Source organism: Rutilus rutilus (assembly GCF_951802725.1).
Source record: "Rutilus rutilus genome assembly, chromosome: 6".
In the NCBI taxonomy this organism is placed as follows: Eukaryota; Metazoa; Chordata; class Actinopteri; order Cypriniformes; family Leuciscidae; genus Rutilus; species Rutilus rutilus.
The window spans coordinates 2070640-2097437 of record NC_140214.1 but is presented as its reverse complement, the minus strand read 5'-3'; the positions used below and the strand labels follow the sequence as shown (position 1 = coordinate 2097437).

Below are 26798 nucleotides of genomic sequence, written 5' to 3'. Positions count from 1 at the left end.
TATAGAGACCAAACATGCCACACATATGATTTTGGTTAACCATAGTATGCAAAGTCTGAAACATTAACCCAATAGAGTTTACAAGAATACATAGGCCAAACCACATAAAAGGAAAATCATGAGATGGGAAAATTAGATACATGTTTACACATTTCTCAAGTGGTTATATATAGAATATATAGGGTTAACAGGGTTTATTTCTCTTCCTCTGCAAGAATTAAGTGAGAGTCACAACTCTCTGGAAATGCCTTTGGGTCGTAAAACTCTTATCAGTCTCAATGTGTCCTGTAACAGGAAACCGGGTTCTGCCAGTGTGTTAGCTTCAAGTTTCAAGGTAAGTTTCATAAACCTTTGTTGGGAGAGTGAGTTTGCTGGATTAGTCATTATATAAATGAATAATTTGTGTGTGTCTGATTGGTCCAGATGCTACACAGTATAAACAGGTGCTTAAACTCCAGAAAATGTTGATAATCAACATAAGAAGATCAAACTAAATATTATATGTGCTTTTTTATTTTATTTCATATCAGGTTTGCATTTATTGTCATAAATAAAATTATCAAAAATTGAGAAAATGGAAGGAGATGTAGGCTAGAAAGGGTTCACATTTTTTTATGGGGGAAAATATGTGGTGACAAATTTATGACAATGTAGACTAAATATTATATTTTCACAACAAAACAGATGGTATTCATGGAAAACATGAGCTCTAATGCTGTAAAGAAGGTCACAGGGAGACCCAAATGTACTGAAAGTGCCAAATAAAACAAGACACTCACTGTTTGGTGGTTCCAATTCCATGCTGTCATATCGTTTTATGACCCCTGACACATAACTTGTGTAAGATGAATCTCTGTGTAACCCCATCATCTCACAAGGGATGAGGAGAACTCGGAAAGGGCCACAACCACCGTGTGTTTCGTTGCAAATATAACAAAGTTTATTATACAAGATTCACAAAAAGCACATGGGGTAATCAGAGATGGCAAAGAGAATAAAAAACAAACAAACAAACAAAATTGTAACCGTTACAGACAACAGGGTTCCCGATCCTATCCAATGGAAATTGCTCTGAAACTATGTGCACACTCACAAGTTCAACAAACACACTTTCACTCCAACCTCCACAAGTGTAAAGTAAATCAAAGCACTACCATCGATTCCCAAAACCTTACAGAGTAAACCACATACAAGGAAATGGGAACCCCACCGTCAGTTGTAGGTCCACAACAAACAAAACAAAACAAAAACAAAAACAAAATAAAACAAAACAAAACAAAACAAAACAAAACAAAACAAAACAAACAAAGACAATTTCACAAATTAAATCAATCCCTTTGCCACTTCCATACACAAGACCCAATTCAGCATTAAAGTCATCTCTTCAAACACCCAATAAGCCACCAATGCTTTCACTAAAGTAAACGGCAATCATGCATCATCTGTATTCTCAAATATATCTGCTTAATTCTCTGAGGCACCAATCAACACCATTCCCATAAGAACACTTCCCAATTCAGTTCTATAATCAACTTGGTTTTTTCATCTGCTATTACACAGCCTTGAAAGACACCAAACAGCTTTTCCTGTTTGCCACATGGTACCACAAAGAGGAAGTCTAAACAGTTTGGTTTCCCTTTATAGTGTCTTAATTCATGGGATTTGTAGTCCATCCAATTTGTAGTCCTTCCTCTTCTACCCCATTACAATACACCCCGCTTAATTTAAATCGACGTCCCGTCGATCGGATTTCTATAACCAAGGTCGAAAAAACAGGGTATTTTTACCCTTGGAGAGCTCTGTCATAGGGAGAGAGGCATGACCATTTGGCTGGACTTCTCTACACACTGCCGAATGAGGAAGGTGATATGGATTTGTATGTTGTCCCGCTGTGGACCGTGCTGTCCGTCTCAATGGGCCCATCTCTAGCTGCAAAGGCAATTCATCTTGATATGGCTCTGAGATCAACTCACGATCAAGGCCACATTCTTCTGCTAAAGGGGGCATAATGCATTCATCCTCCTCAATTACACCAGGCAATTCACCCAACACCATGACCCCTCCAAAATCGTCATAATCGTTGTCCAAAGGGGGTAATCCCGGATACTCTGCTTGGCCATCTGATGGAACATAAACTGGTCGCAGCTCACTACGGTGGATGTGTCTCACTTTACCACCATCGACTGGAACAATAGAATATACGGACCCTTGATCTTCAGGGCATCGGACAATTCTGTACGTGGTTGGATCCCAGGCATCCTGGATTTTACTTCTACCTTTGTGACCGTGAGCTCTCTGATATACCAGCTGGCCTTCATGTAAGGACATTCGAGACACCTTAGCATCATTTGCACGGGCACGCTGGGCTGCAGCCTTTTGGAGACGAGCTCGGGCACAGTTAAAAATCTTTTCCAGATTATCTCGATGGTCAGCCATCCAATCACAATTCGTTTGACCATAGTCATCCAATCCTAACATAACATCTACAGGTAAATGTGGTTCTTGTCCAAACATCAAGACATAAGGACAATAGCCTGTAGACTGGTGCTCTGTGGTATTATATGCAAAAACCACCTGAGACAAATGTGACGGCCAATCGCGTTTTTTCTCAGCAGGAAGGGTGCGCAGCAAATCGTGCATGGTTCTATTGAACCGCTCACACTGACCATTCCCCTGTGGCCGATATGGTGTAGTATGAGTCTTGGAAATTCCATAAATTTGACAAAGTTCTTGAATCAAACGGCTCTCAAAGCACCTTCCCTGATCTGAATGTAACTGTCGTGGGACACCGAACATATAAAACCACCGTTCCACCAGTACCCGAGCCACAGTCTTTGCAGTCTGATCTTTAGTAGGGATTGCCTGGGTAAATTTTGAAAACACATCGGTCATAATTAATACATTTTCTATTCCATTAGATGATGGGTCCAGCAGTGTGAAATCAATAGCTAAGATATCTAGCGGTCTATCAGCTACCAAATGCCCCATAAAGGTACGCACCTTCGGTCTAACTACTTTTGACAAAGTACAGCGCTGACATTTCCTACACCAATCATCCACATAGCTATACATCCCTGGCCAGTAGCACCGAGCCCTTACTAACCTTGCTGTTCGCTCCATCCCCTGATGACCATGGTCATCATGAAGGCAGGTGAGAACCTCTTCCCTAAGGACCGATGGTAACACCACCTGTCGAACTTCCTTATGACTTTCTTGTGGCCAAAATCGTCGGTACAAGACGCCATCTACCTTCTCCAATTTCCCCCACTGACGAACTAACTCCAAGACCTCTGATCGTTCAAGACTACGCTCTTGAGATGTTGGTGGCTGCTTACGGTCCCAGTAAACCATAAACCTTCCTATAACTGGGTCAGCTTCCTGCAGCACACCCAAATTGTCCTTTGACGGTCTAGGAAAGACAGAGATGCTATTAACCGCTGCTACTGGACCATGATCAGAAACGGACTGCCGTATCTGTTCAGGCACAACTGCAATTGAAGCCAATCCCGCGAAAGGGGCGGCGGCGCTTTGTCTAGACAAAGCATCAGCATTGCCATTATTGCGACCAGGCTTATATTTTATGTCCAAGTCAAATTCTGCGAGTTGATTGACCCACCTTTGTTCCAGTGCCCCTAACTTTGCTGTCTGCAAATGACTAAGAGGGTTGTTATCAGTATATACTGTACACTTATTGCCCAGCAAATACTCTCGGAATTTTTCAGCTACGGCCCATTTTAGAGCCACAAATTCCAACTTCATTGAACTATAATTTCGCATATTACGTTCTGATGGTCTCAACCCTCTACTTGCAAAAGCAACTGGTCGACATTTGCCCTCTAGTTCTTGTGACAAAACGGCACCCAAACCCTGAAAGCTTGCATCGATTTCCAAAATGAATGGCTTGCGGAAATCAGCGTAAGCCAACACAGGCGCACTGGTCAAAGCTACCTTAAGGGACTGGAATGCATTCTCACAGGCTTCCACCCAGTTATTCCCCAACTCAACTTTTGGCCGCTTGGTCTTCTGATCCCGAATGATCTCCGCTACTAAAGTATTCAACGGCTTTGCAATACACGAAAACCCTTTTACAAATCGTCGATAATAACTAGCAAAGCCTAAAAACGACCTCAATTCTTGAAGAGTCTGTGGCCGTTTCCAGTTTGCCACCGCAGCTATCTTATCTGGATCAGTACTAACTCCTGCAGCGGAAACTACATGTCCCAAGTAACGCACTTCTGATCTAAAAAAACAACATTTACTCAGTTTGACTTTTAAATTTTGCTGTCTTAAACGACTCAGTACCAGTTCCAATCGCTGCAGATGCTGTTCTACTGTTGTTGAAAAAATAATCACATCATCAAGATAGAGCAGTAAGGACTGAAAACTTTGGTCACCAAAAATTCGCTCCATGAGCCGTTGGAAAGTACTTGGTCCATTGCAAAGCCCAAAAGGCATCCGGAGAAATTCAAAGAGTCCAAAAGGAGTACAGAAGGCAGTCTTAGGACGATCAGCTTCAGCCACTGGCACTTGATTGTAGCCACTTGCTAGATCTAATGTAGAAAACCACTTTGCCCCAGTCAGTGCGTCTAAGGACTCCTCAATCCTAGGAAGAGGATAAGCGTCCTTCCTGGTCTTTGCATTTAGCTGGCGATAATCCACGCACATTCTTAAGGAGCCATCCTTTTTCTTCACCAGCACAATCGGGGATGAATATGGACTACAACTCTCCCTAATGACCTGGCTCTCCAGCAGCTGCTTAATGTGAGTTTTCACTGCTTCAAACTGACTAGGGGGAATTCGGCGATGGCGCTGACGCACCGGGACATCATTCAACAAAGGGATTTGGTGCTCTATTAATTTAGTACAACCCAGGTCACCATCATCCTTAGCAAAAACATCCTGATATTTATACAAGAGGTGCTTAACTACTTCCCTTTCAGACTCTGACAGCCCCGGTAACTCAACCCTTCCCAGCTCACTGTGGTTTGAAATGGAAGCTGTCATTTGGCACTGGATAACCATTTCACTAACATTACCTTGCACCTTTTCTTCAAAGGAAATTTCTTGGTCAGATTGATCAATCACCTCAGCGCTAACCAAACTACCTAACATAGCCTTTTCAGGTAAATATACAGTCTCTGTGCTGACATTAACCACAGGTACACAGATTGTATTTTGGGAAGACTGTAACAATGCAGGAGAAATCAAAATTCCTGCAGGTAATCCACCACTACCATCACTGCTCATAGGTTCTAGTAGAGTGACCACATTTGAAACACTCTTGGGGCAGTAAGCCGTAACTAACCTCATTGTTCCAGCTGGGATCTGCACTGGATGCTTAGCTTGCACTCGGACATGGCCAATGAAACCAGGACAAGAAGGATCACTAGTTCTCTGGCACTGCAACAATGCATCCTTCCAGCCTGATTCCGCCTGCTTAACCTGTGGGACTGAAAATAAGGCTGAACCATGTTCTTCAAATAATTCATTATAACACTGCCCTATTATATTCATACCCAACAGGCCCGGGACCAGTGTTTTCTTCTTGGACATGTTTTCTGGGTCTTTCACAACCAATACACCTTGTTTAGATATAATTTTCCCCAACACATTAACATCAGTTTCAAAATACCCCACATAGGGAATGTCCAAACCGTTTGCAGCTTTTAGCTGAAGCCAACCACAATTTTTCAAAGTGTCTGGTGCTAGCTGTCGAAAATGTTGGTCAAAACAAGACTCTGTTATTGTGGTCACCATTGACCCAGTATCCAACAGACATAAAACAGGAACACTCCCCATTTGAATGGTAACAGTAGGACATTTGCCAATAAGACGCTGTACCACCGTAGGACAAACAAGACTAGAGGTCTTTAAACCTCCACTGCCCACTTCAGTAGTCTGACTAGAAGCAACAGGGGAGGTAGATTGATCATTCTCCTCCACAAGTGTTTCTCTTGTCGTCTCCCTAGCTGGCCTAGATCCAGACTCAACAGGCCATGGTTGTCTACAATATCGGGCAATATGACCCAGTTTATTACAACGTAAACACCTTCGAGAAGTATTTTGCCTTATCGAAACGACGGAGGGTTCATTACTCAAGGGTTTAAGATAATCAAGACGCTTAGTAATCTCGTCAATCTGAGCTTGTTGTTGCTTTAACAGCTCCTTAATTTCTTTTAACTCAGTAAATTCCTTATGCATCTGTGATTCAATTACTCTACCCTGAGCAGCATTACACCACAACTGAGCAGCAGAGGGAATAACTTCCCTCTTCCCTTCCTCATTCCATCTTATAGCTTCGCTTCGAACATCGAGTAAAGTACAGTGTGGAGTTTGTCTTACAAAACGTTTGAGTTCGCGTTTAAGCGCTACATCATTAACATGCTCCACAAACTGATCACGAAGAACTTGATCAGCATTTGGGACACCATCTGGACGACTTGCGAGAATAGAGTCCATCAAAGACATAAGTGCATGAGAAAATTCAACAAGGGATTCACCCTCTCTTTGTTTTCGATCATAAAACCCCTTCTGCAACTGCACAAATGTTTGTTTTGCACCATACATACTTCTTAACACATTAAAAATGAGTTCAGGAGTTTCTCGTTCAGCTGTGGGTCGGAGTTTGATCTCCATTCTGGCTTCCCCTCCCAAATAGTCCATCAGAAATGCTACCCTCTCTCGTACAGTCCAACTCCCATCCCCAATGCAGGCCTCAGCCTCCTCAATCCAGTCCTCAATGTTCAAGTTAGAGTCCAAGTCCCCGAAGAACCGGCGACACTTCCGCTCCCGAGGAACATACATCACCCTGCTGAAAGGCACAGAAGGTGGAGCATTAGGGTTGGATACAGGTCGATTAGTGTCAGGGTTGGATTCGGCACGTTCTTCCATTAACTGTTGATTCGTAGCACGTAAACTACGTATCTGCTCCCGCAACTCTGTCAACTCCTGCTCCATTGCGACAGTTTTCCTTGCACGATTGCCGTTTACTTATACAATTACCTATTAGATACCGACACAAAAGAGTGGCTATCAACACAAAAAAAAAAAAAAACGAAAAAAAAAAAAAAAAATGATCAAAAATATATATATTTTTTTACATTTAAACACACTGTAGTGCTGCCCAAATACCCTGTCGACTACGCCATTTGTAACCCCATCATCTCACAAGGGATGAGGAGAACTCGGAAAGGGCCACAACCACCGTGTGTTTCGTTGCAAATATAACAAAGTTTATTATACAAGATTCACAAAAAGCACATGGGGTAATCAGAGATGGCAAAGAGAATAAAAAACAAACAAACAAACAAAATTGTAACCGTTACAGACAACAGGGTTCCCGATCCTATCCAATGGAAATTGCTCTGAAACTATGTGCACACTCACAAGTTCAACAAACACACTTTCACTCCAACCTCCACAAGTGTAAAGTAAATCAAAGCACTACCATCGATTCCCAAAACCTTACAGAGTAAACCACATACAAGGAAATGGGAACCCCACCGTCAGTTGTAGGTCCACAACAAACAAAACAAAAACAAAAACAAAATAAAACAAAACAAAACAAAACAAAACAAAACAAAACAAAACAAACAAAGACAATTTCACAAATTAAATCAATCCCTTTGCCACTTCCATACACAAGACCCAATTCAGCATTAAAGTCATCTCTTCAAACACCCAATAAGCCACCAATGCTTTCACTAAAGTAAACGGCAATCATGCATCATCTGTATTCTCAAATATATCTGCTTAATTCTCTGAGGCACCAATCAACACCATTCCCATAAGAACACTTCCCAATTCAGTTCTATAATCAACTTGGTTTTTTCATCTGCTATTACACAGCCTTGAAAGACACCAAACAGCTTTTCCTGTTTGCCACATGGTACCACAAAGAGGAAGTCTAAACAGTTTGGTTTCCCTTTATAGTGTCTTAATTCATGGGATTTGTAGTCCATCCAATTTGTAGTCCTTCCTCTTCTACCCCATTACATCTGGAATGTGATGAACCGAGAATTGGGTCTGCTCCTGATCGTGATCTGAATGAACCATAAGCAGAACTTCCCATAGACAATGAATCAGATCCATCATCTCCACTCACTATAATAATGAAAGCAGAGAGCAGATCAGTATAACATTTACAACATGAATGCATTTGACAGACACTTATCCAAAGCAACTGACATGGCATTGAAGGAATATCAGTAAATGTAATTGTAATTAATTAAGATGGTCAACTTTATGTCAACTCTAAATGGGCCAGGAAAGGAGGATTCACTTCACTGCAGAAATTTGGTTCACACAGAAACAGAACATTAGGTATATGATTACAATGTTCAATGTTGTTTGACCCTGCAGCTTTTGCCTGGTTTCCTAATGAAGCTAAACAGGGTTGAGCCCATGTATAGGTCTCTGCAGGACAGTAATAGGAGTTACCAGATCAGTGGGTGAGGCCATATAAACAGTGGGGCGTTTTCGACTGTGTTCCCTGATTTGCCCACGTCACAGTGTGGGTAGGGTTTAGGGGTGGGGTTGGGTGAAGGGCATCATTTTCATTGCATGATTTATAAACACCCACCAGTTTGAAAACACCCACAAATTTAGAAACGTCCACTTGTTCCTCAGAGACCCCATACTCGTTGAACCTGGTCAGTATCAGGAAGGTAAAATGCAGTCTTGGTAATAGAACTTATATGAGATTGAAATGTAAGCAATGAATCAAATGTTACACCCATATTTTTAACAGTATGAGATGGAATTAATGTAGCCCCACCAATAGATAAATTCAGTTCAGACTTTTTAAACCTTAAAAAGGCAAGACCATAAAGAGAAATCAGAATTATAATGCTATAATTTTTTGGGACACAAATGATACAATTTCATGTTTTTTATTTTATTTTAAACTTCACCTAATAGGCATGGAAAGCTGCTATTAATGCCACATACACCTTAATAGTGGACAGAGTAAGACCAGCAGAGAAGCGATCTTGGAGGAACTCCAGCACTGAAGCCACCGGGCACTGGGTCCAAACCACTCTCCCTACACCAAACGGTGAAAACATTCAACTTTAGGCTGTACAATCTCCTTGTGGATGGAGCTCTAGAGTTGAGTATGGGCTTGATCACTCCGGCTGACAGGCCAGCCTCTAGATACAGAGCCCCCTCAGGGGCCAGATCCATAGTTTCCACAGCTCTGGGAAAGCAGGTCCTTCCTGAGGGGAATCTCCCAAGGAAGACCTGCCAGGAGTGATCCGATGTTACTCGGGCCGGCCAGAACAGAGCTACCAAGAGTAGACTGACCCTCTCCTGGTGGACCCTCTCTTGAACTCACGGGAGCAGATCGATTTGGGGAAATGCATACAGGCGCAGCCTCGGCCTGTACCATGGCATGCAGCCCCAGAGGAGCTGGATGCATGAGGGAGAACCACAGGATCCACTTCCACTGGGCCGAATCTCTCCAATATCGAATCTACCATCATGGAGTGGAGTCTCCATTCCCCGGGCCTCAACCCCTGCCTCGACCGGACGTCTGCTCCCAAATTCTGGTTCCCAGGGACATATATTGCCCAGAGGGACAACAGTTTCCCCTGGGACCACGAGAGGATCTGGCCAGTCTGTAAAGCGGGCGCAACCTCAGACCCCCCCAATGATTTATATAGGAGACCACTGAAATGTTGTCCGACTGAATCAGGACATGGTGGCCGCTGAGTGAACGAGAACGGATCAGATGCCGCAGATCTATAATGTGACGCAACCCCTATCCTTCTTTGGAACCAAGAAGTACCGGCTGTAGAACCTGGGCTCACGCTCGGCAGGAGGAATACATTCTATGGTCTCCTTCAATAAGAGGGAGAGCACTTCCTTCCTGGAAACCGGTGTGTCCCAAAGCGCACTTGACGGCGGAATACAGACAGATTCCGTGGAGGAGCAATTCTCACTCGCCATTCCCCTTCTTCGCAAGATGAATGGTCCTCAGATCCGTTTTCTTGCTTGAAGGCTTCGGGCGAGAGTGTTGCTTAGACCCACAAGCAATAACCTCAGTTTTATCATTATTACATTTTAGGATGTTGCTATATAACCAGGTTTTAAACCTTTCTACATTTGATCTTACGATAATTTCTCCAATATGCGTACGTGACACAAAAAAAACCTGCATATGCCTCTCTTCCAGATGTGCAATTTATAAAATCGCAAATGATTTTGAAATTGTGTACAGCAGAATGGTTTCCGATCTCTGTATTGTAATTGCTGCCTTATTAATGTTAAAGAGCACCAGTCAACGTCCAAATATTTTACTTGAGAATGAAGAACTGCAAGAATTGCTTAGGTTTCCAAATACCTGGAGTACTCAGAAAAGTGTGTATGTCTGCTTAGACCCTGATGTGGCGCTCTCTGATGTGTGCATTCACACATTTTTAAAATTAGACCCATAGTCTAGCACAATGAGGAGACTATGAGGAGTTGTAAAATTTCACTCACTAGTCTGTGATCTGCTGTCCTCTCTCCATTTGTCCAGTCGCTCTTCTGTTTTATTTCTACCATCCATCTCTTGTAAACACTTTCTGTCCATTTCAAAATGGCAGCCGTTGTTTTGTGCCACTGTCTCCTCAATCTTCTCCAGCAGCTCCTTGATCTGAGTGTCGTCACTCCTGTTGTGATTGTTGAGAACATGAAACCTGTTCCCACATTTGTCCAGCAGCCGCTGGAGATCCGGCCCTTCACTCTCAATGTGCTGCTCTATAGATGTGTGTAACAGAGAGTCTCCACCAGTGAACAGCACTATAGTGTGACTCCAGACTCTCTCACTGAGAAGATCCAGATGCTCCTGCAATGCTTTTCTTATATTCTCTTTAAATCTAATGTCCACACGTATGATCAGTAGTACAGCGTGTGGTCCTGGAGGACACAGAGACACACTGAGCAAAATCTCCTGTTTCAGTAACTCAGGACTGGACTCTACAGAGAAATTCCCCCACCATCCTGGAGCTTCAATGACAGTGATGTGTCTGTCTGCTACTTCTCCATGTCTCTTCACACACTGAGCAGATTTCTTCAAGTCAAACTCCTCTCTGCCCAGTATGGTGTTTCCAGCTGAACTCTTACCAGATTCTCTATATCCCATCAACACAATCCTGAGCTCTGAGAGATGTTGGGCGTCACCTGCAACAAATAGAGAACAAACACACTTCTTAAGGTGGGTGACATCTTAAATCTTCTTAAATAATCTCTCTTTGTGAAAAGGGGTTCCTGAAATTAGGTTCACCTTATCTGTGTGGGTGTCAAACTACACATTATTGATCAAAAATGACATAAGTGTATCTAACATCAATTAAAATCTTAAATCAGAGTTGAACAAAGGTTATCGATGGAGAATAATTATGAAGAAAAAAAGTGACAAAACAACAGATCACAGAACACCGATTAAGCAAGACTAAATTCCAAATAGCTTCAGAATAATGTTTTCAGAAAGTATATTCTTTTAAAAAATTTAGGCTAAATTATTCCTCTAAACCAATGAAGAAAATCTCTCTCTTGTGCGTGTTCTCACCGGGGAAAGCATTATCAATGCTCTGATGGCTATTAGCACCAGCAAGTACATGTGTTATGAACTGCTCCGAGACACAAAAGTTGAGGATCCAAATTCAGTTTATTAAAGTAAATCAAAATCGTAATCAGAATCCAGGCAAAGGTCATATACAGGCAGGCAATCCAAACAAACAGACAAATCCAGAGGGTGAGGCAGGAACAGGAAAACCAAGACACGGGCAGATATCAAGAACCAGGAACAATGACAACAAAGGAAACGCTCAGAAATGCAGTGGAATAACGTACAAGACTTCGCAGGGAATGATGAGGTGAACCAGGCTTATATGTGAACTAAACAATATAATGAGACACAGGTGAAAGTGATAATCAGGGATGATGAGTCTGGGCAGTGAATTATGGGAAATGTAGTTGTGAGTGAATAATAATAGTCTGATGTAGAGTGCCCTCAGGTGGCTCTCAAGGGCACTCCAGCTGATGACCGTTACAACATGACTGTATTACATTTACATTCATTTACTAGATGGAAGGAAAGCCAAAAAAGACAATTTGTGACTGCTTATATTTATAAAAGACTTAATAAAAAAAAAAAAATAAAAAAAAGCCTAAATTGGCATAAACAGATACAAAATCGTATCTGTATTGACCAGTTTGAAAGCAGTATAAGTGTCTCTCAAAAACTGTGAACATGTTGACACTTCCTGGTGCTTCAGAACAGCAACAAACATGAGGCGTGTCTATAGGTGTAAAGCTGATGTTTAAGATTATATTCAAGACAAGATGTTTGCAGGGGGGGTTGTATTGTTTTCCATGGATTAGGTAAAAGGATTTCCGTTATCAAAAGCACACCCTATGAAGAACAGGATTGCTTATGAAATGAAAGTGCTTATTTCTTTCAGTAACAGATTTTAGGGGCCGTCACTGTGAGCTGAACCCATCTATTGGGAATGCCTCTACAAATAGCTGTTAATGATGAGAAGTGTCTTGCTATTATTGCTGTGACTGTTACATTTTCATGATTTACTTAATATACTCAGTGTGTATCTGCACTATAAAGTATATGGACTCACTCATCTGTGATCTGATGTTTTCTCTCCTTTTTTGCATCCTCTTCATTCGTTCTTCTGCTCTCTCTTCCTCTGCTCTTCTTCTCTCTTTCATCTCCTGTAAAATCTTTCTGTCTATTTCAAAATGGCAGCCGTTGTTTTGTGCCACTGTCTCCTCAATCTTCTCCAGCAGCTCCTTGATCTGAGTGTCGTCACTCCTGTTGTGATTGTTGAGAACATGAAACCTGTTCCCACATTTGTCCAGCAGCCACTGGAGATCCGGCCCTTCACTCTCAATGTGCCGCTCTATAGATGTGTCTAACAGAGAGTCTCCACCAGTGAACAGCACTATAGTGTGACTCCAGACTCTCTCACTGAGAAGATCCAGATGCTCCTGCAATGCTTTTCTTATATTCTCTTTAAATCTAATGTCCACGCGTATGATCAGTAGTACAGCGTGTGGTCCTGGAGGACACAGAGACACACTGAGCAAAATCTCCTGTTTCAGTAACTCAGGACTGGACTCTACAGAGTTATTCCACCACCATCCTGGAGCTTCAATGACAGTGATGTGTCTGTCTGATACTTCTCCATGTCTCTTCACACACTGAGCAGATTTCTTCAAGTCAAACTCCTCTCTGCCCAGGATGGTGTTTCCAGCTGAACTCTTACCAGCTTTTCTATATCCAATCAACACAATCCTGAGCTCTGAGAGATGTTGGGCGTCACCTGCAACAAATACAGAACAAACACTCTTCTTAAGGTGGGTGACATCTTAAATCTTCTTAGATAATCTCTCTTTGTGAAAAGGAGTTACTGAAATTAAATTGTCCCTCTAAACCAGGGGTGTCCAAACTCAGTCCTGGAGGGCCACTGTCCTGCAGAGTTTAGCCCCAACTTGCCTCAACACACCTGCCTGAAGTTAAGAAAGACCTTGATTAGCTGGTTCAGGTGTGTTTAATTGGGGTTGGAGCTGAACTCTGCAGGACACTGGCCCTCCAGGAGCAGGATTGGACACCCCTGCTCTAAACCAATGAATAAATCTCTCTCTTGTGTGTGTTCTTACCTGGGAAAGCACTATCAATGCACTGGTGGCTATTAGCACCAGCAAATACATGACTGTATTAAATTTTACATTCATTTACTAGATGGAAAGAAAGCCAAAAAAAGACCACTTGTGACTGCTTATAATTATAAAAGACTTTAAAAGACAGCCTAAACTTGTATAAACAGATCCAACAACTTATCTGTATTTACCAATATGAAAGAAGTAAAGTTTTTCGCAAAAACTGTGAACATGTTGACATTTTGTTTTTAATAAAAATAGCCTCTGATCTTACAAATGTCCATTTTACATGACATATTTTTTGCCTTAAGGTCCGTTCACACCAAGGACGATAACTATAAAGATAACTGTTATGTCTGCATCAATATTCTATAATAACATGTATTATTCTGTTGTGTTTCAGAATATACACGAGGGGAACTGGAGACATTACTGCACTGTTTTAGACTGGTTTATACGGCACACCGCAACAGCAATAACCAACAACCAACGGCACGGGGGTGCCCTCTAGTGGCCATCAGGTATTGTAACATCAACTCAAAAACATTACATCTCTCCCTCCTTAATTTAGTCTACCCCATGTTTTTCTTTTTAACATAATAACATCCATTCATCTTAGGAAATAACAGTTAGGAGCCATAAATTAGTAGCCCACCCTCAAGCAATACTAATTGACATGTCAACCAAACTATTCACTCCAAAAGTATGTAACACTTTTCTCACAACTGTGTATAGAACATCTAAACATTTTACAGATCAAGTCTATTAGGTGGTTTACGGGTTCTAACAGGAAATCTTCTCACATTTGGGGAAGAAGCAGTAGCTGGCTCAACAAGCTTGGTTACATGCTGGTCTAGAGCATCTGGTTCGGTGTCATTAGATGTGAAAGGCAGTTCTTGTCCCTTAACATCCAGTGTTTGTGATGTACTATTCTCTGCTGGCAGTGGTTCTGTGTTTTTTGTAATTTCTGGATGACAGTCTAACATTTGATCTGCATGTCTTTTCCAGCTTTGTGAACTGTCCACCTGAACCATGTACGACAATGGTCCTGACTGAGAAGAAACAGTCCTGGTTTTCCACTTCTCTTCTCCTCGTCGATAATCTCTGACCAGCACCGAATCACCCACATTGAAGTCTCTGTGTTTTGCATGGAGGGCACGGTAAAAACATTGAACTTTTTGTGCCTGCTCCACAGTCAGTTTCACACTTGTTTTCAGTAGATCAATCTGCGATGCAAGAATAACATGGCAGGTGTTTCTTTTGTTGTGCTATGTGGTGTATTCCTGTACTGTAACAATAAAGAGTCTAATCTCTGCTGTAATGGTACTGGTTCTTTGGATGCTCTCAGTGAATTTGTATAAGTCTGAACGAAATGCTCAGCCACCCCGTCGAGCCAATGGCAAGAAAATGCCATGGGTCTGCGGAATTTGCATAGCGTAACTCCACCCCACCTCGTGGGTATATAAGGAAGTATGCTGGCAACATGCAGATATGTTTTCGCTTCAGAGCCAAGAGTTCTCTTCACTCCTGCAAGCCATTCTGAATTATCTTCACTCTATGAGACGAGCGGCTCTTCAGTGTGTTGGTGAGACGGCGCGTTCCAGCGAGATCGCATTGCCTGCTGCTGATCTGTGCAGTGATCTCCCGACAGTGTGTGCGTTTTTCCCTGGGCACACTCTGCTGAGCTTTTTACTCTCTCTAAAAGAGCCATCTTTTTCAAGAAGGCTCGTCCGAGTATTTACTGGAGTTGGGCGCGTGATTCATCTGCCTAACGGTCACGAGTGCTGTTTCGCGTGTTGGGCTTAGTCATGCTCTGCAGCGCTTGTGGATGAGTCATGTTTTCATTGTGGAAACATGACCATCACGATGTTTATAGATCGAGACTCAATGATCTTCGTGTGGGTAGAGTCCCCTCTGCCACACCCCAATCTATCTCTTCCTCGAGAGGGGATACTTTGGCTGGTGGCCAGGGTGATCTGAGGGTTACGGTGTGGCATAATACCGATGAGCATTCCTCGGGCCACGTCCCTCCTCCACATCGCAAACCGTGGGGCTTCCGTGTGTGCCTGGTTCCTCTCGGGGACCCAGTGTTTTCATTCAGGGCTCCAGCAGATGGTGTCATGTCATTCACAGCACCACAAGGCGGGCTTGATTCCTCTGGAAATGAGGATTCGACTGCGTTGCCTCCCTCGGGAGTGTCAGCGTTAGTCGAGTCAGATCCAGAGCTGATAGCCATGCTTTCCCGGGCAGTTGAAAGCATCGGTTGAAGTGGCACCGCCCTCCCCCCGAGCGCTGTAGGCTTTGACGATTGGTTCCTGGGTGCGTGTTGCTCTACAGCACTCGCCCCCAGTGCCTTTCTCCCGGACGTGCATCAGGACGCCTCCGGCTCGCGAGAGTTCCCGTGACTTATCGCTGCTCTCAATCGCGTGGCGATCATGGGATGTATGTTCTCTGTCACTATCGTGGCACAGGCATGCAGTGCTGTGTGTCGCCTTCGCCTTTGAGGCAGTGCTGACCCGGAAGTTCTGTCAGACCAGGCTGCCGTGGAACGCTGGTCCTTCTCTGGCCAACACTGACAGAACGCGGAAACTCGACCACACCCCCACGCAGGGACGCTATGCCTCCCATGTCCAGGCTGGTCGATCCGCCACGCACACTACTGACCTCGCTCTACGGGCGACATCGGTATGCGTGATCCCTGGGCCAGGTGATGTCCACAAGTGTGGTCCAGGAATGGGCTCAGCCAGGTTGATGTGAGGGGGTCTGAGAATTAATGTGGTTGAGGACTGTACCCTACAGTCTTCAACCCCCCAGAAGCAGACTGAGGCCTTCTGCACCAACTGTCATCCGTCCGTGCGGTCTCCTTAGTCTGCTTCCCGCAGAGGCCGCCTCCCTGCGTCCCCTCCCCTCGAGCCTTCACTGGCCCCGAGCAGGAGAAGGTTGCAGGAGGGCGGCACCGCCCGTCTCCGCCCGTCTGCGCCCGTCTCCGCCCCTTAGCCGACTAAATGCACTCTTGAGACGGCAGCTTGCTCTGCGGTGTGGTTGAGGACTGCGCCCAGTATGCGCCGCCCCAACCACGCTCCTCTCATCCCCCCCTCTGACGCCAGACCCCTGCCAGAGCACGCCCCCGTGGGACACTGGTCCTCCCCTGGCCTCCTCTGGCAGGACGCGGCTAATGACCGTGCCCCCGCACCGGGCCGCTATGCCACCCACGCCTGGGCCGGTCATTCCGCCTCGCTGCACCACCGAGGGTACGCCTGTGGTTCGCATGACCCCGCTGGCACAGTTTCTGGGAGCCTGGCTAGAGCTTCCCAGGCTGTCCCACTTGGTCGCGAGGACCATCAGGCTCGGCTACGCGATTCAGTTCGCCCGGTCTCCTCCCCGCTTCAGGGGAGTCTGCTTCACTATGGTCGGTGGCAATGCCCCTGTCATGAGAGTGGAGGTCGCCACCCTACTGGCGAAGGGTGCGATCGAGACTGTCCCTCCAGCCGAAATGAAGTCCGGCTTCTACAGCCCCTACTTCATTGTACCGAAAAAATCCGGTGGGTTACAGCCAATCCTCGACCTGCGTGTCTTGAACCGCTCCCTTCACAGGCTGCCATTCAAGATGCTCACGGCCAAACGCATCCTCCAGTGTGTGCGGCCGCAGGATTGGTTTGCAGCGATCGACCTGAAGGACGCCTACTTTCATTTCTCCATTTTACCCTGACACAGACCGTTTCTTCGGTTTGCTTTCGAGGGGCGGGCATACCAGTACGCGGTTCTCACATTCGGGCTAGCCCTGTCTCCTCGCGTCTTCACAAAAGTCGTTGAGGCAGCCCTTGTTCCCCTCCGGGAACACGGGGTTCGCATCCTGAATTATCTCGACGACTGGCTGATCCTAGCTCACTCTCGAGACCAGGTTTGCGAACACAGCGACCTAGTGCTCCAGCACCTAGCTCGTCTGGGCCTTCGGGTCAACTGGGAGGAGAGCAAACTCTGCCCTGTGCAGAGGATCTCTTTTCTCGGTAAGGAGATCGACTCGGTCGCCATGTGCGCGCAGCTTACGAGCGAGCGCGCGCAGTCACTGCTGACTTGCCTTTGTCAGTTCAAAGGCAAGAGTGCGGTTCCACTGAAACTATTTCAGAGGCTTCTGTGGCATATGGCATCCGCAGCCACAATAACGACGCTCAGATTGCTTCATATGAGGCCGCTTCAGCTTTGGCTTCGCGATCGAGTCCCGAGGTGGGCATGGCATCACGGCAAGCTCCGAGTCCGAGTGACTCCGGCCTGCCGTCAGACCTTCACCCCGTGGACGAACCTCAGTTTTCTACGGGCCGGAGTGCCCTTAGAACAAGTTTCCCGGCATGTTGTTGTTTCAACCTCCACCACAGGCTGGGGCGCCATGTGCAATGGACATTCTGCCGCGGGCTCCTGGACAGGACGCCAGCACCTTTGGCATGTCAATTGGCTCGAGTTGCTGGCTGTACGTCTCGCCCTGCACCACTTGCACTGCACTGCTCAGGGGTCAGCACGTATTAGTCCGAACAGACAATACCGCGACAGTAGCATACATCAACCGTCAAGGTGGTCTACGTTCCCGCCTTATGTCGCAACTCGCTCGCCACCTCCTCATATGGAGTCAGAAGCATCTGAGGTCGCTTCAAGCCATTTATATCCCAGGAGACCTGAAACGTGCGGCCGACGAGCTGTCTCAGCTTCGGCCTCTCCCTGGAGAATGGAGACTCCATCCCCAGTCGGTTCAGCTGATTTGGGATCAGTTCGGGGACGCACAGGTAGATCTGTTTGCCTCCCACGACTCGTCCCACTGCGACCTGTTTTATTCCCTGAGCGAGGGCACACTTGGCACGGATGCACTGGCGCACAGCTGGCCGCGGGGCCTCCGCAAATATGCGTTTCCCCCAGTGAGCCTTCTTGCGCAGACCTTGCGCAAGATCAGGAAGGATGAGGAGCAGGTTATTTTGGTTGCCCCGTATTGGCACAACCGGACCTGGTTCCCAGAACTAGTACTCCTCGCAACAGCACCTCCCTGGCCAATTCCCCTGAGGAAGGACCTGCTTTCTCAGGGACGGGGCACCCTTTGGCACCCTCGTCCCGATCTTTGGAACCTCCACGTGTGGCTCCTGGACGGGACGAGGCAGGTTTGAGTACCCTACCACCAGTGGTGGTGGCTACCATCACTTCCGCTAGAGCATCGTCCACGAGACATATCTATGCGTTGAAGTGGAACCTCTTCGTCAACTGGTGTTCTTTCCGACGTGAAGACCCCACGAAATGCCTGATCAGTGTCGTGCTTTCCTTCCTGCAAGAAGGGTTGGAGCTTAGGCTGTCTCCCTCCACCCTGAAAGTGTATGTTGCCGCACATTACGACGCAGTCGAAGTTAAGTCCGTTGGAAAGCACGACCTGATCATCAGGTTACTGAGAGGAGCGAGGAGACTGAATCCTCCTCGTCTTCCTCTCGTACCCTCTTGGGACCTCTCAGTGGTTCTAACTGCCCTGCAGAGTGCTCCCTTTGAGCCTCTGCAATCAGTGGACCTCAAGTTCCTGTCAATTAAGACAGCGCTCCTGGTTGCATTGGCCTCCATCAAGAGGGTAGGGAACCTGCAGGCATGTTCGGTTGACGAAGCGTGCCTGGAATTCGGGCCGGCTAACTCTCACGTGGTCCTGAGACCCCGGCCTGGATATGTGCCCAAGGTTCCCACCACACCCTTTCGAGACCAGGTAGTGAACCTGCAAGCGCTGCCCTTGGAGGAGGCAGACCCAGCCTTGGCACTGCTCTGTCCAGTACGTGCTCTCCGTGCTTACGTAGACATAACGCAGTGTTTCAGGACCTCAGACCAGATCTTTGTCTGTTATGGTGGGAAGCTGAAGGGAAAGGCTCTCTCCAAGCAAAGGTTGTCCCACTGGATAGTGGACGCCATTGCTTTGGCATACCAGCAGCAAGGTCGACCATGCCCCCTTGGTGTGAAGGCTCACTCCACTCAGAGTGTGGCATCCTCTTGGGCTTTAGCGCATGGCGCCTTGCTTACAGACATTTGTAGAGCTGCAGGATGGGCGACACAAAACACATTCGCAAGATTCTATAATCTCTGAGTGAAGCCAGTTTCTTCTCATGTACTCGCTTCATCTAGCCTGTACTAGATTCTGCTCAGGTGTCTTTGCTTGCTCGCCATTCATCTCCTCGGACGGGATACGTGCGATATTTTCCTCAGGTGAGCCTAATAAGCCCTGAGTTCCTCCAGCACTGTTGATGTCAACGCCAGAGTTATGCCTCCGGCAGCTTTTGCGCTTGGCTAGGTGCCTCCATGTGCATGGTTCCCCTTCCGGGCGACCCCCACATGTGTATTTCCACTGTAAGCCTCTCTGAGCATGTGTCTTTCCCTTGGCAAGCCACCTTGCCACCCCTGGGGTTGAAATATTCCACCTGCGGCTGGACACCCCAGTGATACTCCATATGCAGCCCCTCCGGGTCATATGTGTATTCCCCGTACATACGTAACCGAGACGTTATCGTTAAAGTTATCTTTATAGTTATCATGATTGGTGTGAATGGGCCTTTAGTTGGAGCTCTAAATAAAATATAGTTCCACCAGCAGTCTAGTAGTTTTTACTTGTAATGTACTTTCAAAGTGTGTTTGACGGGACTCACTTCCTGGTGCTTCAGGACAGCGACAAACATGAGATGTGTCTATAGGTGTAAAGCTGATGTTTAGGATTATATTCAAGACAAGATGTTTGCAGTTTTCTTTTTTTATTATCAAAAGCACACCCTATGAAGAACAGGATTGTTTAAGAAATGAAAGTGCTTATTTCCTTCAGTAACAGATTTTAGGGGCCGTCACTGTGAGCTGCTTTGAACCCATCTATTGGGAATGCCTCTACAAATAGCGGTTAATGACAAGAAGTTTCTTGCTATTATTGCTGTGACTGTTACATTTCAATGATTTACTTAATATACTCAGTGTGTATCTGCAGTATAAAGTATATGGACTCACTCATCTGTGATCTGATGTTTTCTCTCCTTTTTTGCATCCTCTTCATTCGTTCTTCTGCTCTCTCTTCCTCTGCTCTTCTTCTCTCTTTCATCTCCTGTAAAATCTTTCTGTCTATTTCAAAATGGCAGCCGTTGTTTTGTGCCACTGTCTCCTCAATCTTCTCCAGCAGCTCCTTGACCTGAGTGTCATCTCTCCTGTTGTGATTGTTGAGAACATGAAACCTGTTCCCACATTTGTCCAGCAGCCTCTGGAGATCCGGCCCTTCACTCTCAATGTGCTGCTCTATAGATGTGTCTAACAGAGAGTCTCCATGAGTGAACAGCACTATAGTGTGACTCCAGATTCTCTCACTGAGAAGATCCAGATGCTCCTGCAATGCTTTTCTTATATTCTCTTTAAATCTAGTGTCCACACGTATGATCAGTAGTACAGCGTGTGGTCCTGGAGGACACAGAGACACACTGAGCAAAATCTCCTGTTTCAGTAACTCAGGACTGAACTCTACAGATTTATTACACCACCATCCTGGAGCTTCAATGACAGTGATGTGTCTGTCTGCTACTTCTCCATGTCTCTTCACACACTGAGCAGATTTCTTCAAGTCAAACTCCTCTCTGCACAGGATGGTGTTTCCAGCTGAACTCTTACCAGCTCTTCTATATCCCATCAACACAATCCTGAGCTCTGAGAGATGTTGGGCGTCACCTGCAACAAATACAGAACAAACAGACTCAGGGTATCCTGTAGTGTATGCTTTCTGAACATTTAATTAGTAAGTCATTTGTAAGTTGCTTTGGACAAAGTTTGGTGTTGGCCCTTCCGGATTTTCGCATTTATTACTGGGCCACTCACTTACAAGTTTTTGCACTATGGTTGGAACAGTCGGCTAATGCCCCAGAATGGCTTCAGATGGAGCGGGATTACTGCTATCCCTATGATCTTGGAGCAGTGCTGCTTTCCCCAATGATATTAGACCAAACTGTAGTTAATGGTTTTGTCATAAAAAGTCAGTTATGTATTTGGAGACAGATAAGAGATTACCTTAATATAAAATCACTCTCCCTCTTTTTGAGAAAAATAAATAAATAAATAAATAAAATAAAGATTCTATGCTATGCTTAAGGTAATATTAGTACTAAAGGTTCTACGCTCAAAAGACAGTGATAGTGTTGGAAGACTATAGAGCCGCCCTCGGTGTGAGGCTGTAGGCCTAATACTATTCTAGTTAGTACTGGAAAAATTGGAAGTTGTTTAAATTGTCTGTGGTAAAGAAGTCAGATTTAGTAGGTTGTATTCGTATTAAATATTTCCACAACAATTAACAGATGTTTACACGGGAACACACGAGATAGATCTGCCACCAAACACGAGCTCCCACAACACTGCTAACTCTGAGAGATTAGCACCTGTTGCACAAGCATGCCCTCTAGTGTCACACTCCCACATAACCTTATACTTCACTACCATTTCTTTTTCATGTATTAAAAATTTAATTGGTTATGTGTAAATATCAAATGCTGGAAATGTGTGTGATTGAAGAGGAACATTATTAGTTAAATTTGAATAATAAGAGAGTGATGCAATACAAACTCATTATCAATGGATATTTTTGATATATTTCTTTGAAATTAATTTACTGTTGATTGCATCAAGCGAGGTCTTATACAAGACATTTTCTATATAGGCTATAGCAATAATGTATCTAATGTGATATTACTAATATTAATATTATTTTCTTTTTATATTACTTAATTATTGTAAAATGAGATTGTCTGACTCTGCATATTGTGAACTCGCTTCAGTCCGTGGGAGGTCTGAGCAGAGCGAGGAGCAGGCTGATTATACTGATTAAATACAACGATTTATAACTACATTTTTCAATTTATGCATATTATGCCTCTGGATAAAGAACCACTGAACAGACAAAATCGATTAAACTTATTTTATATTTTAATTTTTCAAAGTTGAAAAGGCACTGATTTCGTGGAATGACCCAGCTGTATAGACCGATATGAAAGTGAAAACATTAGCGATGTCTCACAGAAACAGGTTAAACACGTCGAGTTTGATTAAAAATAATTTTTACTATGAATTAACAAGGAAAAGAAGATTAGTTATTAGAAATAATAAATGCTTACTTGAGTCCATTTTCATTCACACTGTCTCAGTCGGAGTTCCAGAGTAAATGTAGGTTTACCAGCACTCTAGTAGCCTAGTGTTTATCTTATCTTATCTTTGTCTGGACTTACATACAGGTGCTTCAGAACAGTGGCGGGTATGGGCAGGTCTACAGGTGTAGCGTTTCAAGTCTCCTGTGAAGTTCGTGTGTAAGAAGTGGTTAGTTGTGTTTACTACGGCAGGGGCGATCAAATCACTAGATGGCGGTGCACTTTCTCTTAATAATTACACAAAAATACAGCAAGGGTCTTACTCTAGGCTACTCTACTTCTAGAAAATGAAGAACAAGGAATGTGCATCAGGTGTGTTTTTCTTTTTTATGTTTTTAATTCATTTATGAAACCACAAACTTTATCGTTATATATTATATTGTTATAATATAATGCTATCATACTGTAGCCTATATTGTGCAGGTAATTAACTTACTAAGCTGTAAATAGAAAAGCCTGACAATCACTTAAAGGGGTCATATAATGGTACATGCACTTTTACAAGTTGATTGCACTGAAATGTCTGTTGGCAGTGCCTGTACACAACCATCCTATCATGATAAAAATCCATCCAGTGGTTTTGTTTTAATCTCCTTATATGTTTGACCATCTCTGAAATCAAGCCGTTCGATATTGTGACGTCATAAGATCGTACGCCCCTCCCGCTATTGTGATTGACAGCCGTGTTTCAACACAAGACCCGCCCTGAGCAAGCTGTGACAGCCGTCGTCATAGTAGTCCGCCATTGTTGATATGCTGGAGTAGAATGGCATCTAAGCGATTGTGGTGTTCTGTTCTTAGATGTAATAAGGAACACAGCAGTCATTTGGATGTTCCTAAATCCGAGCCTTTGAAGAAGCAGTGGCTGAGTTTTGTTTTTGAAGCATATGCCCAAAGGATTGACACGGGATTCCCTCACGGGGATTCCCCACGATCGTCTGTGCTTTCATGTTTGCGCGAATCATTTCACACCAGACAGCTTCACAAACGAGAAAAAACGGATCGGTACCAACGTGTTCCTGCTGAACCTCCAGAAGATGTGAGTGTAATGTTTTATTAACCTTTATATTAGTATTTATATTAATCTTTGCGAAATTTGCAAACCTTGCTGCAGGCTTCACGATGAATGCGTCTAAGGTTTACACTCAGGGTACATTACGGCATGTTTTCTATGTACGACGTTCTCAATATAATTCATAATCCCACGTTTATAACGAATAACACGTGGTTATTGTGTTAGATACGGTCAGAGAATGTCTAATACGGGGCTCTGATACGGTGTACGCACAGAACAGAGGGGCGGGGTGAGCAAAGCTCATTATCATTTAAAGACACATGCACTGAAACGGCGTGCTGAAAACAGAGCTGTTTTTGACCAGGTAAAATTAGTGTTTTCTTACAATACTAATGAGAATTTTTAATTAAAGTATATTACAAACTTTTAATTTAGACCCTAAAGAATCATATTAGCTTGTACAAAAATGGCATTATATGACCCCTTTAAATACCGTATTGTGGTATTCCGCCATGTTTCTCACTGACACGGATGGGTTGGGAAATGGGATCAGCACATTGAAGAACTGATGTTTTATGTTGATTTTACAGAGATTAAACGAAAGACTGCAGCACTGGAGAAGCAGCCAGAGGACTGATGCCAAGTAGGAGACGACGTCTGGATCAGGTTGGACAATACAACGACAAATAAACCATTTAAAGATTTAATTACGAAAAAAGATAAAATAATTAAGATAGTTGATAAACATATTGTAGAATTAGCTGAAAATGGCCTCTGGAATAAAATTAATTTGGTCCTTTTTACAAAAATAAGGAGGCAAAGAAAAGATTTTAAGCAAGAAAATCATCAACAAGTTAAAAAAGAGCGGCTCAAGCTAGAAGAGATAAATACTTTATATCTGGTGGCTGAAACCCCAAAAGAACTAAAAGACAGTAACAAAAGACCAATATTTCCATAAATCCCGGGAGTATAAAAGCATTACAGTATCTGCCACGAATGCGGGATTAGTTTCCTAAACTAGAGGTGATAATGTCTCAACGACTTGGAGAGCAAAAAGATATGCCTGTGAATGTTTATGGTGAGGAATAAAAGGAATGTCTTGAAGACATGAATCAATGGAAATTGCTGGTATAGCAATATCAGTGTTTCTCATTTTAATGTAGTTTAACTTGATGTACTAAAATAAATAAAACAAATAATAAAAATATAGACTTGAAAAAAAAATGACCAAAAAAAAAAAAAAAATCAATAGAACTTAGTGTAAATAAAACAAATCTGATCCAAAATATTAATAAAAAACTATAATAGTATCTCAATTATACTAAAATAACACTGGCTCACATTGATTTTTCTGTAAAGCTGCTTTGAAGAAATTTGATTGCATAAAGCAATATATAAATAAACTTGAAACAGAAATTTTTATTATTTATTTGAATTTTTAAAGAAGTATTCTATGTATTTCTTATTATAGACAAATTATTCGAATATAAAGCTAGAATTTTCCTTTTTGTATATTCAGTCGCTGAAACTCCTCAACTAATGGGTCACGTGTGTGTCAACATTAAATACAGTCTGAAGTCCTTTAACCCTCTGGGGTCCTTCGGGTCCAAATGGACCCGAAGCGTTTAAATAAAAAAATGTAAAAAATCATAGCTTCATCGGAATGATCCGAAATTTGGTGACTTTGTTGGTACTTGGTATATGAACACCCAAAAAAATTGGGGACAGGATTTGAATAGTCTAAGTGGTTGTAAAAAAAATAGTCACACTCAGGACCTTCGGGTCCAAATGGACCCGCCATAGGAAATGAATGGGAAATTGGCAAAAATGTGACAATACAGAGTTTTTTTGTGCGTACAATCTACAAATCAGCCACGATCCAGAAAAAAAAGCACACAACAGTGAAGGGGTGAATCTATAAAACATAAAGAGTGCAAAACAGACACATCCACACACACACACACACACACACACACAAACACACTTTTATACACATACACACTAATAAATTCAGATTACAAAAATCTGTTTTGAATTTTTAAAAATCACAGCTTCATCGGAATGTTACGAAACTAGGTGACTTTTATGGTATTAGGTATGTGAACACACAAAAAATATTGAGGTCATGATCCAAGCATGCTAAGTGGTCATCACACTTCTGCTCTTTGGTCAAAAATGACCCCCATAGGAAATGAATGGGAAATTGTCAAAAATATGAAAACACAGAGGTTTTTTGCGCATACAATCTACAAATCAGCCAGGATGCAGAAAAAAAGGACTCAACAGTGAAGGGGTTAATCTCTAAAACATCAAGAGTGCAAAACAGACACATCTACACACACACACACACACACAAACACACTTTTATACACATACACACTAATAAATTCAGATTACAAAAATCTGTTTTGAATTTTTAAAAATCACAGCTTCATCGGAATGTTACGAAACTAGGTGACTTTTATGGTATTAGGTATGTGAACACACAAAAAATATTGAGGTCATGATCCAAGCATGCTAAGTGGTCATCACACTTCTGCTCTTTGGTCAAAAATGACTCCCATAGGAAATGAATGGGAAATTGTCAAAAATATGAAAACACAGAGTTTTTTTGTGCATACAATCTACAAATAAGCCAGGATGCAGAAAAAAAGGACTCAACAGTGAAGGGGTGAATCTCTAAAACATCAAGAGTGCAAAACAGACTAAATCTGTTCAGGCAAAAATCACTAGAATTCGCAAGCCTTTCTACAGAGAGCTGTAAATCCACTAGTGGTAAAAATGTGCTATTGCGTGATAAAAATGCTCAGTGTGTCCACCAGTTGGCGCCCATCTCATTTCAAAAATTGCTTTCATGAGGCCTAGGCTTGACTCTAAAATGAAATACAGCTTTAATAAAAATAAAATAAAAATTATATATATATAAAAAATTTCTATTATATTCAATGGGAAAAAATGGG

At 43.5% G+C, this 26798-nt stretch overlaps 1 protein-coding gene across 1 annotated transcript; it reads right to left on the bottom strand.

The window, feature by feature from the left end:
• Positions 1 to 917: 917 nt before the first annotated feature.
• LOC311292257 (GTPase IMAP family member 8-like) lies at positions 918 to 22896 on the bottom strand. Its single transcript, XM_084411872.1, has 5 exons — positions 22794 to 22896; positions 20656 to 21360; positions 12618 to 13322; positions 10483 to 11163; positions 918 to 8103 (listed from the first exon to the last, which is right to left on the bottom strand). The coding sequence occupies exons 1-5, from the start codon at positions 22807 to 22809 to the stop codon at positions 7937 to 7939; spliced, it is 2274 nt and encodes a 757-aa protein (XP_084267998.1). The 5' UTR covers positions 22810 to 22896; the 3' UTR covers positions 918 to 7936.
• Between the last annotated feature and the right edge of the window lie 3902 nt (positions 22897 to 26798).

Excerpts from the sequence above, each read along its gene's own strand:
- LOC311292257 (XM_084411872.1), bottom strand. Across the intron at positions 11,164-12,617 it reads AAACATCAGATCACAGATGA|GTGACGCCCAACATCTCTCA; the intron begins GTGAGTCCATAT and ends TATTTGTTGCAG. Across the intron at positions 8,104-10,482 it reads GGACAGCAGATCACAGACTA|TGAGTGGAGATGATGGATCT; the intron begins GTGAGTGAAATT and ends TCATTATTATAG.